Raw genomic sequence first — 12355 nt, forward strand, 5'->3', positions numbered from 1 at the left:
GTGCTGCCCATGCCATTCTTTCCCCAGTGAGACCTCATTTCTCCTGAGTGTCTCCAGAGACCATTGTGGCCAAGACCTAGGCTAAGGCATCCTGACAACTTCGAAGCCCTGTATTGCCTTCGCCTGTTCACCTTTAAGCAGCACTGGCTGGACATAAAATTGCTCAAGCGACTTTGGAAGACCAGGTTTTAGACCCTGCTATGATCTGCTCTCAGAGATGCTCCCTGCTTCTGTTAAGGCTGGAACTGGCCCTAGGAGCTCAAATGCCTGTCACAGCAGTGCCAAATGTCAAGAGATGGGTGACTGCACAGCACAAGGAGTCACTGCTGTTGGCTGCAGGGAAGGGGATGAGGACTATAGGGAAGCACTTTGCGCAGGGAATGGCATGGGGAAATCCTGATTTCCTTCCTGGGGGAACTGCTCACACAAAGGAGCTTAATTTCTTGCCCTGATTAATTTCTTCTGGGTTCACCCCTTGCAGCAGAGATGAAATCTGGTGGGAGAGTTTGTGGCTGTTGAATTGGGACTTTTTCCCAAAGAAAGTGTAGAAGGCATGAGATCGTGGAGGGAGCCAGGGGAGGGAGACAGTTGAGACAGACAGCCCCTCTATTTGTCCATCTGCCCTCAGGTCCGTCCAGCTGGAGGTGCTCGCAGGGCAGAGCAGAAGGGAAAAGGGTTTGTGTGCTCAGCATCCACCCCAGGTTCTGAGTATCTTGCCAGCCAGAAGGCTTTGCCATGTCCCTGCAGCTCTGAGCAGCACCAGTCCTGCCTGCAAGATCCTCGGAACAGGGAGCCCCTCTCCTGTGTGCCCGTGGGCATTGACAGGGCGCTTTGCGCTGCCACAACTCCTCCCGCCTAGGGGAGACGATCTGAGCGGAGCCCCCCCTCCTGCCACGCCACTCTCCCACCACACAGCTGCTCTCTGCATCCCTCTCTTCATTCTTTCCCTCTCCCCTCCACTGTCCCCAGCTCCTTTTACCGCACTCCCCATTCCTCCATCCTCCCCTCTGCACTCCCCCTCTCCCTTTGCCCCTCTCCTGCCCCTCCCTCTCCCTCTTTCTCTCTCCATCCCAGTCTCTTCTCCCTGCTCCTCTCTGTTCTCCTGCCCTATCGTCCATCCCCTCCTTCTCCTTCTCCTTCTCCTGCCGGTGTTTCCGTGCGTGGCGCCCATTGGCTGCCGGCATCCGTCCCCCAGTAGCTGCCACTCCACTCCTCTGTCTGCCCGAGCGCAGCAGACGAGCCCCCTTTCCCGCAGATGGCGAGGGGAACGCGGGGGAGAGACCCGCCGGCGTGAGGGTGAGGGACCGCGCATCCCCGGAGGGACGCCAGCCCGGCCGGCTGGCCACCAGCAGGCACGGGAGTGGGCCCCAGTCCCACACCAGTCACGGAGGAGGCGATGGGCAGGTCCAGGAAGAAGGACTTGCGTCTCCGGTAGTACATGGTGGGACTCACTCCCTCCTGGGACTGCTTTGCTTAATTGCTTTTAAGAAAGGGGAAGGGGAAAAATATGACACGGATTCTCCTGGTGAAGCAGAGGAAAATGTACATCCCAACGACACGTAAGTACCAGGCGGCTCTGCCTGCTCTTCCCAGATGTCTCCCGCGGGCATGAGTCCATGCAGAAGTTAACTCTGCAGTCCCAGAGAAACAAACCTGCTGACCCCACCCCCCACCCCCCGCCCCTGCTCCTGACCCCCCAACTCTGCCAGCCCAGCCTGGTCCCTACCGGAGAGCTCAGCCCCACGGTGAGGCAGGGGGAGTCCCGAGCTGGAAGGGGGCCATGGGAAACAAGGTGGACAGGAGGGGAGGATGGCAAGAGGATTGCAGGTTACTGGACTCTGTAGTCCCTCCCAGCTTTTATTCCTGCTTTGTAACCAGCTCTAGGCTCAGCTTTTAGCATCCACCTCCTCCTCTCATTCAATGCAGAAATATGTATATTTTTATATATATATTTTCATAAAGAAAACAGTGGCACCGATTTACCTCCTACCTCTCTGCTTTCCCCCTGCTCTCCAGATGTACGGACCAGGTATATTCTGGCAGCACCTGTTTGGGGATCCCAAGCCTCTTGCAACAGGTGCAGTCCACATCACTAGGGACAGACCCCAGGCAGATGCCAACACACTATCAGTCTGAGGCCAAGGTTCCTCATCAATTCCTGCCTACGTGGGTGCTGCCAAAGCAGCCAGCAGAGTGAATCCAATCCAGATGAGGCACTGGTGTCCACTGTTTGTTCTGTCAAACTAGCCAGAATATGTGATATGGCGTTTGAGCTGGTAGATGGTACTTGACAAAGTTAGAATGGCACAGACACACCACGCCTGCTTAAAGACAAAGTTTCTCCACTGCAGTTCTCTGAACAGGAGAATGAGTTTGTAGTGAATCAGTGTTTTGTCGCATGCCTTAGCATTTTTGATAGGGCTTTTGGAGCTCTGAAGCTGGGTTTACTGTATTGCCAAACCACAGCCTGAGCAATCAGCTCTGAGGTCTGGACCCCAGACACTTCCCCATATGCTCTTCAGCCCCAGCACAAGTGTCCCCATGCATATTTGATATTTGTAGGGCTCTGTCTCCAAATGCTTTTTTTGGAAATTCCTTTCCTGCAGGAGAAATATCCAAAGGGATTCCTAACTATGTTCCCACCTTTTAGAGGATCATCATTTTATGAACAAACTGTTCTGGTCTCTGCCACGCTTTGCAGGGATCTTTGTCCCCAGAGCGGCCACTGCCCGCCCCTTTCCTCCAACAAGTGATTTGCGTCACTGGAACAGCACTGGAAAAAAAATATCAGAGGAAAGAACCTTCAGCTTAGAAATAGTGTTTCAAATCACTTCCTACTCTGCCCATTCATTGCAGTCACTCATAATGTGTGGGACACCACAGTACTGCAGGACCCCAAGAGATGGGCTTCTATCAGGACAGTGTGTCACAGCCCACGGCACCTGCAAATAAAGAAAGTCTAAACAATTCCAGTCCTTCAAAGCTCATTTAAGTACAGCAGGAAACATTTATGCAATAGCCTGTAGAAATGGTCTTAAGACATAGTTGACCAATTGTGGTTTTGTGGGGCCTATCAGATGAAGTTCTTTCAGCATAAGATTTGATACACCTGTGGAATCTGTTGGGTTTGCCTATCTGGTATCCAAGGAATCCATCCAAAGCTCAGGTATCCCCTAAGGTTTCCAGAAGTTGGAATGACATCTACAAAAATGAATAAAAGCTGTAATATATAGACATGTGTGCACAAAGTTTGATGCTACAGAGTATCCCACCTGGGAGAAAAGTCTCTGGAGTGTTTCTGGCCTCCTGAAAGTAGTTAATACTGGGAGCCCTTTCCTTTGACATCCCCAGTTTTCATTTCAATAACAAAGGAGCTTCAGAGCCCTAAGAGATTTGTTGGGATGGGTAAAGGTGAGCCTCAGAATCCCTATTCTCTTCTACCAAACCATTCTCATTTCCAAGGAACCAATTCATCAAGAGGGTGACCCTGCCAGTCCACACTTCCAGAAAATTTTGCCAGAGCCTGGGTGATACTGAAAGCATGACAAATCTCCCCTGCGTTAGGTTTGCCAGAGTGTCTCTGGTCTGGAGTATATGCTGGGCTCTGTCACTCACATATCTGGAGCCCTGACAAAAGACAAAGGGCACATCCTTCCCTTATCTGTCTCTTCTCTCCCTGCAGCTTCTCACCCAGTGTCAGCAGAGAGCTGGTGGACAGCTTGTTTGTTCAAGGTTCTTTCTGAGTGAGCTGAGTGCTGTTTCCATGCCAAACCCTGATGTGACGGGCAATTGGGCACCTCAGATTAGGAGGGCTGGGACACTGCTTTGGTGTTGCAAACAGCTGGGGCACGCAGAGCCTCTTCCATTAGCAGTGTGTTGCAGGGTGCAGAAGGAGAGAGAGAAAACAAGAGAGAAAGAGTCACGAGAGATCTGGACTGATCCCTTTTGGTGTTCCCAAAATAATCTGGGTCTTCCTTTACTCTCAAACTGGCATAACACAAACCAGCTACCTTCCAGCTCAGGTGCTGAGCTCAGCCTCTGGGCTTGGATTGAGAGTGGAGGTGCTTTCATTGCTGGTGGGGCTAACAACCCTATGATAACCTGGCCAGTCCAAAAAGAGCTTCAGCAAGCAGGAGGATACCCAGTGAATGGGGGAGCCAGAGTTGGAATGTTTGTCACTGGATGCTCTTCCCTCTTTTGTTTGTAAGGCACCTGCCACTCATAAATGAGAATCAGGCCCCTGGTGACTATGTCCTCAGTATTGGAGCCATTAGCAGAAAATGAGAAATTTCCCTGTCCCTATCCTAGTCTGTGGTTCTTCCCCCAGAGGGTCTTTCCCAAGGGGAGAGGATCCATTGGCCCACATTGGCCCACATTGAGCCATGTCCCAGTTTGTCCCTCCATGCCCACTGTGCCTCCCAGGACTGGATGAGGTCGATATTGTCTCCCAGCAGCTGCCAGCATCCACACTCACCTCGACTTCCCATGCCCATCCATACCTCCGTACAGTAAATGTGGTAATTTTTTCTGTGGCTTGTTCAGCTGTCATGTCCCCAGTATCAATGGCTTTTTTCTCCCCCTCTCACCTCCAGATTGCTAACTGATCCTGCAAGGACACTGCCCCCTGCCCTCTTCCTTGACTCTGCTATGGACACTTCTGCTTTCAGCCTCCCCACGCCGGCAGTGTCAGAGGAGGGGAATGCCTCTGGCAGCTGGGCAGGCTTCACCACCCCCAACAGCTCCACCACCACCAGTCCTGGTGTGGTTGTCAGCGGTGTCCTCATCCCCCTGGTCTACCTCATTGTCTGTGTGGTGGGGCTGATTGGGAATTCTCTGGTCATTTATGTGGTCCTACGACACTCTGTGAGCGAGTCAGTGACCAACGTCTACATATTGAATCTGGCCCTAGCTGATGAGCTTTTCATGCTGGGCCTCCCATTCCTGGCCGCACAAAATGCCCTGTCCTACTGGCCTTTTGGGTCTTTCATGTGCCGCCTGGTGATGGCTGTGGATGCCATCAACCAGTTCACCAGCATCTTCTGCCTGACAGTGATGAGTGTTGATCGCTACCTGGCCGTGGTCCACCCAGGGAAGTCCTCCAAATGGCGGACGGCACGAGTGGCCAAGGCTGTGAGTGCAACTGTGTGGGTGCTGTCTTCCGTGGTGGTGCTGCCAGTGGTGGTCTTCTCAGATGTCCCCTTAGGGATGAGCACATGCCACATTCAGTGGCCAGAACCTGCCTCTGTGTGGAGAGCTGGCTTCATCGTCTACACTGCCACCCTAGGATTCTTTGGGCCACTGCTGGTGATTTGTCTCTGTTACCTTCTTATCGTTGTGAAGGTCCGTTCCTCTGGCAGGCGGGTGAGGGCTCTGTCCTCCAAGCACAAGCTTTCAGAGCGCAGGGTGACCCGCATGGTGGTGGCTGTTGTGGCTGTCTTCATCCTTTGCTGGCTCCCCTTCTATGTCCTCAACATAATCAATGTCGTCTGCCCACTGCCAGAGGAGCCATCCCTCTTTGGTGTCTACTTCCTCGTGGTGGTGCTGCCATATGCCAACAGCTGTGCCAATCCTATCATCTATGGCTTCCTCTCCTACCGCTTCAAGCAGGGCTTCCGGAGGGCCATCCTCAGGCCATCTCGCCGAGTCCAGAGCCAGGAAGTGCCAGCATGTCCCCCAGAGAAGACTGATGATGAAGGGGAAGAGGGTGAGATCAGCAAGATCACCCAAAATGGTAATGACAGGCAGGAACACCCTCTAAGCAGTGGGGAAGGAGAAAACAATGAGCAAAAACCACTCCCTGAGGAGCCTGTGGGATGTGAAAAGAGCAACAAGTTGCATGTCAGTTATTTATGATGAAAGGAATAGTGCAGGGGAAAGAGATATTGGGACATGGGATCCCCTTCACCCTCTGTGCTTTTCCACCAAGGCAATGGGAGAGGTTGATACAAGGAAATATTCAAGGCCAAAACTCTGCTTAAAGATGAAGAGGGCTCCATGAGCTTGTGGAAGAAGCAAGGCATTGTTCTTGGCTTTGGAAGGGACACCTGAGGTTTGTGTGGTACCAGGTAAAGGAAGAACTGGATCCAGGGAGAGCTGAAGAGGTGATGGGCGCTGACAGTATGGAGAGAGCAAGGCCAGCCCTAGACTGCATGATCCATCCTTAGATCACCCAGCTGTGCAAGGCACCAGCTGCCATCTGACTGTGGCACCTCAAGGAAATCCTCAAAATGGCATATATGACATGTACCATTGAAGATCTAGAACAGGCATTTCAGTGCCTTGGTTATCTTCCTTATAAACAGGAGAAGTGGTTTACCCTAAAGGAAGAATAGGAAGAAAAATGTCTGCAGCTAAGACATGCTAGTTGCATGAATGTCTGACCCTTCTCTAGCTCTCCAATAAGTCTTGGGGACAGTGTCTCTACCCATGCTGGTCCTGGCTGGAGACCACTCTGACTGCTCAAGGCCTCTTTCTTTCCAGGGCTCTCATGGACTCTGGGTAGGTTGATGAGACTTACCTGGGAGAACAAATGGGACATTTTTTTCCTGAACCTCACACTCTTTAGGGTTTTCCTGGTGCCTCTGCACCCTGGTGCAGAGGTAGAGAAGACAACAAGGCATGGGTTGGAGGCAGAGTTTCTTACAAGCTGAAATGCCTTTCCCCTTTTCCTCTCTCTAAGCCTTACTGTAAATAAACAAAAAGCTTTTGGACTTAAAAGGCCAACTGGGCAGAACTATTCTGTGTGTTTAGGGGAGGGAGGGTGCTATAGACTTGGTTCTCCTGAGAATACACAATGTCTTGGAGATGAGTTGATCTTTGTATGGAGTAACATTTGGCTGGTACAGAAGATCAAGGCATATATCAGTACAGGATGGGGGCAGGGAGCAGAAGGAGGTCATGGGATCTCCAATGTGTGAATTGATTTGTCTTATGGGAAATGTCAGAGTATTTGGCTCAGGATGGAGAAGATATGATGTGTTTGCATGCGTAGAAAGGTGGTTGCATGTGAAAGTTTGATCACTGGACTGTACATGTGTGAGAACGCCTGAACAGGGTTAGAGATAGAGGAGCCAGTGCTGGTGGGAGATGTGCATGGGTTGGGCACTGATGCTAATCTGTGTGTGGCCGTGGGGCATGTATAAATGTGTACAAATGTAGATAAGGGGTATGCGTGTGTGTGAGTGTATACAAACACAGATGAGGAAGTGTGTTTATGTAACTGTGGGATGTCTAAGTGTAGATATGCTTGTGCAGGCGTACAAGTATATCTAGAAATGTGCGTGTGCGTGCAAATGCTTGGGTAAGAGTGTAAGAGTATGTGTGTTGCTGTGAGTGGTGGATGAGTGCTTGCTTCTGTGGATCGGCTGTTGGAGGGAAGTTGTGGGCAGGCCCGTCTGAGTGTGCAGGCTGGAGGAGCAGCAGTGCACAAGGGTGGGTGGGATGAAGGTCTCTCCCTCCACTTTGGCTTCATTCTATTTTAACAAATGAGAAGGAGGGATCCACCAGGAGGAGACATGCCTCCCTGAGGTCAGGTGATGTTGGAGGAGGCAGTCCATGGAGGGTCAGTGACAAGAGCTGGCTGGGTGACAGAAAGGCGTCTCACAGGTGACTTGAGAGAAGGCATAAGGTGGGAAAGGATGGCATGAGGCCAGGCATGCTGGGACAGAAGACAAAAGCCCTGTACTGGGAAGCAGAACAACCTGCAGCAGCTGAGGATGATGGGAACAGAATCACTTTATGAGGAAGCAAGAGACAAGGTCACCCAAAGGTGATGTGAGAACAAGTGAAGACCTGGTAGGCATCAGGGGAAGTGGAGTGCAGGACACCTGCGTAGCAGAGCATCAGGTGAGGAGACATGTCCTAGCCAGGCCAGAGAGCAGAGGAAGTGTGGGAAGGCACTGCAAACATGACCAATCAAAAGACATTCAGTGGTGCTCTCAGCCACTGGTACAGCTGTCACCTCCCTGACAGAGGTGACAATTGTCCCTATGAATCCTCCCTCCTATTGTTTTGTCTTTGAGCCTGGGATGCTGGTGCCAAGCCGTCCAAGCCTGTAGGCTCAGCCTCAGGATCTGAGCTATCAGCAATACCGCACAGCTATTGCTTTGCTCCTCTTACAAAGCGTGCTTGCTCCTCTGAGCGTGGGCAGTCAGACACCCAGGAGTGCTGGCTCAACTCATGGGGAAAAGAAAGTGCTTGGTAGCCAATTTCTATCTTCTGCTACCTCTTCACATCTCCTCCTCCTTCCAGCCATGCACCAGCTGCCCACACCGTGGGCCCCAGTGAGAAAAGCAGCTAAACTATTCATGGGTGTGGGATACACAGTCTGCTGGACTAAAAAAGCATCTTTTTTTTTTTTTTTTTTTTTTTTTTCCTGGGGAGCTCCTGCAGCATCCACTGGACAAAGCACAGTCAAGAAATCCTAGCAGAATGAAGGTGAACTGCCAAAGCTCCTGCACCTATATGGGGCAACAAACAGTAGGAAGATTAAAAGGTCTGGCTACCGAGTGGTCAACTAGATGGACACCACAGAACTTTAAATGGGGGTCTGTGTTGCTCTTTTTGCAGTGAGAAACAGGGCGAGGTGAATGCTGGGCACCACTGGTGCAGCAATCACTGTAGGGCAGAGGAGAAATTGTAACAGCTGGGGAGCACGTAGCACTGCTTGTGGCTGATGACCAGGCACTGAAGAAGGTCAGTGACAGTGAATGAGGACCTCACAGAAGACAGCTCAGATAGGTGGGGGGCAGATATAGGAAGGGTTTCCTTCTCCACAGAGTGGCTGCCCAGCTGCCATGGGGAGATGGGGGAGTTCCTTGGCTGCCAACGTGCTTAACAGAGATGCTCTCCACCACTGAATTGAGCTGAGACTTCATTTCGCACGCCTTTGCAGCTCCATCTGCTGCAAGTCACCACTCAAGAAACTCCACCGACTGGTTGGCTTCTTAAAATACCTACATCTCTGAAGAGCCCAAGCACTGCAATGCCAGCCAGCACCGAGCAAGCATGCCAAGCAGACATCATTTTGATACATGGAGTCAGAGACCACTAGCAAGGCAGCTCTGCAGGGGAGCCTGCTGGGGAAAACAAAATGTTTTCCAGGGAGACCTGCAGAAAACTGGAGGTCTTTAGTTTAAGCAGGAGTTTAAAAGAAAAGAGTCACAAGTATCATATTCTTCTGTCTTGTGTTTTCTCCTCTATGCTGCGTCCTCTTTTTCAGTGACAAATTGGGGAAAAAAATGGAGATGAACTGAAAATAAGACTGGGGGAAGGAAAAGAAAAGTTGGGGTTTTTTTTTTGTCTGAAATGCATGAGGACAAACTAAGCGCTACAAAATTCTGCAAAGTATCACCATTGATTAAAAGGCTGTTTTTCATAGGAACGGACATTTGGAATGACAGACAGTACCTCGCTGCCTCCTGACCCCTGCTGCTGTCCTCAGCTCTGCCTCCCTCCTGGTGAATCCCCAGCTTTCTCTGTCATAATAGCATTAATCTGACTGCCCTTTTGATCCCTCTCCTAACCACGGTGTGGTTGACTCTGGGCAACCCAGAAGCCAACGGGACTGTGAGCAGTTGCTAAGTCAAATTCTGGCTGTGTTCAGGGGGATTTGTTCCGGTCAGATGTGGAAACAGATTTTTCTATTCTGGGTGCAGAGACACGGAGATAAGGGCTCCATCAAGCCTTGTGCTGCACAAAAGGTTTTATTCTTGTCACGTAGAGATCAGACCTGCAAGACTAGAAAAGGCCGCAATGATTTCAGCAGCATTGTGCAATGCCTCTTCCCAGCAAACGTTTGATCATAGCTGAGGGTGCTAGAGGCATGGAGAGCCCATCCTGCCAGTTGCTCAGAGAGTTCATGTGTATACGTCAAAGTGCACAGGAGCAGATACAGAGAGGCATATATATGTGATGTGTATATGTGCATACAAATGAGTATTTATGTGATTGCATGTGTGTATGTGTGGGTACATGTGATTGTGTGAATGTGTATAAATATATATACATATTCATGTCTGTGGGTGCTTTGATTCAAGTATATCTATATGTGCATGAGACCATATGTGGCCACCCACACAGATGCACACATACCCAGGACATGCACGTGCCTCTTGGCCTAAGCGTGAACACAAGAACACAGCACAGACACCTTCATACACACAGCCCAGGCATGGGTTAAAACTGGGAGATGACAACTGGACCTTGCAAATGACCCTCCCCACACACGGACCCACCATACATGCACACCCAAGCACATTTCTGCCAGCCCAACAGTGATCTGGGGCAGCTTCGGACCCACTCAGTTTGACCCTTCTCCTCTGCAGTGGATCTTCAGGAGAGAAACTGGAAGGGCAGTGAATGGTGATCAGGGAGAGGTTCCAGCATGGAGAAGTGAGGGTGCGTTTCCAGGCTGTTACTAACACAACCCACACTTAATGTCATTTGAAGCTGTTGTTAGGGAGCTGCTGTATTTGTCATCAGCAGGTAAACACAGCAGCTAAGCTCAGGCAACAGCAAAAATGTCCAGGCCATGTTCTGCTTCAGCTATTGTACAGAACTGTGGAACAAGGGGGTGAGGGGAGAGGGCAGGAAGCAGTTAATCAGTTGGTGAAATAGGGTAGCCAGTAGATAAGAGATAGGGAGATACAAGAAAGGGAAACATCCTTGAAAAGAAGATGTTCCTGGCTCTCCTGAGGATTCAACAAGGAATTGAAATGCTTTATCTGCTCAAATAAGTGGAAAATATGCAAATATTTGCTCATAAAAAAATGTTGTGCTTTGCCTTCCCAAGCATAAAATATGCAAACGCCATGCACAACGCAGCCAGCTCACTCAGATCTCACACTTACCACGTCATGTGCGTGCGCACGCACACACACCCCCCACACGTCTATGCAGCCTGCTAAAGACATGTGCCTGGGCTGCAGCATGTCCTTCTACACATGACAAACAGCACCATGTGGGAAGGAAATATATACGCTTTGCCTGACGAACCGTGCGTACACGGACTGTGCCCCATCACTGTTTCCTTCGGTGGTCTTCACTCGGGGCAGCTGCTAAGCTGCGGGGGGGGGGTGGGGGGGGGCGGGGGGGTGTTGCAGAGAGGACGAAGGAAGGTGAGCCCACCCCAGCCTCTACCTGCCCTCGGCCACAGGTGCCGGGAGCACAAGCGGGCTGCCCGCCGTTTGCAGGCAGCCGGGCAGCACGGGGCGGGGAGGAGGCAGCGCGGGGCGCTGCGCGGCGCGTCCTGCAGGGGGGAGTCGGCAGCCGCCGTGCGGGCGGGCGGGCGGGCGTGCTGCGGCCGAGCCGTGCCCGCTTCTCACACACCCGCTCTCTTCTCAGCTGGAAGTGTTCTCGGGTTTGAGGCAAAGGTTGTGCCCGGCGGGGATGCTGCACGAATGGCTGGTCCCAGCACCCCTGCACGCCCCGCGGTGTGCTGACTGGAGGAACAAGGGACTTTAGTCGGGACTTTGATCAGGACCCCCCTCCGACATCGTATCTTCTTGGAAATCCCATATATTCACCATGCAGGTGTGTGAGCCTGGAGGGCCATGCAGAGCCGTTAGACCCTCAGAGGCATTGTAGCTACTGCAAGGCATCACACAGCTTCAGCAGAGATCTGTTGCTGTGAAAAGCATGAAACTTCACTGCATGGGTATCAAACAACACCTATGCCTTGAAGACAAAGCGATCAACATGCTTGAGCTAGACCAAATGGCCAGACAACATGGCAGGACTCTTGCTCTGTTGACTGGTTTTAGGACCAGACTCGGGACAGTGCTACCAAGTCATGGTGGAACCTCTCTGTTTCAAACCCCCCTGGTGCCAGGGTGGCTCCCTTAGTGGGAAGTACCTGTCACAGATCCAAGAGTTTCTGTGAGCTCTTAAACACCAGCTTCCCCAGTCGTGCCACAAAGTGCTTGTTTCTTTGGTAAGAAAGCTCATGGGTACTTCTGAAGAAAATTTTCTTGCCCTAACCACTGTCCACCTTTCTCAGCACTACTTGTGACAGTTAGGATGCCCTCAGTAGTGATCTACTGTTCATAACTGCTCAGGGCAGGGCTAGTGGAAGACAGTACAGAAGAACAAATGGGTCTACTTAGTAGTGGATGGGAGGACGAGGCATTCAGATGCATTCAGGTGCAGAGAAGCAGAAGGCAGCAGGCTTGGCTGAAGGTTATTTTTAAGAACTGGTTCAAACAGACTGCAATGTTGCCTGGTATCTCCCATCCAGCCAAGCTGTTGGGCCTAGATGCTCACAAGGCAGCAAAGTCTTGCTGGTTGCAGTAGGGTTAGCACTTGTGGTCACATGCCAGAGTTTGGGGTGGATACTGGCACAGTTTCTTGTCTCAGT

At 51.3% G+C, this 12355-nt stretch overlaps 1 protein-coding gene across 1 annotated transcript; it reads left to right on the top strand.

The window, feature by feature from the left end:
• Window positions 1-865: 865 nt before the first annotated feature.
• On the top strand, window positions 866-6690 carry SSTR3 (somatostatin receptor 3). The gene is made up of 2 exons (XM_054842018.1): window positions 866-1559; window positions 4593-6690. The coding sequence occupies exon 2, from the start codon at window positions 4648-4650 to the stop codon at window positions 5851-5853; it is 1206 nt and encodes a 401-aa protein (XP_054697993.1). The 5' UTR covers window positions 866-1559; window positions 4593-4647; the 3' UTR covers window positions 5854-6690.
• The last annotated feature ends 5665 nt before the right edge of the window (window positions 6691-12355 follow it).

Source organism: Grus americana, chromosome 1 (genome assembly GCF_028858705.1).
Source record: "Grus americana isolate bGruAme1 chromosome 1, bGruAme1.mat, whole genome shotgun sequence".
In the NCBI taxonomy this organism is placed as follows: domain Eukaryota; kingdom Metazoa; phylum Chordata; class Aves; order Gruiformes; family Gruidae; genus Grus; species Grus americana.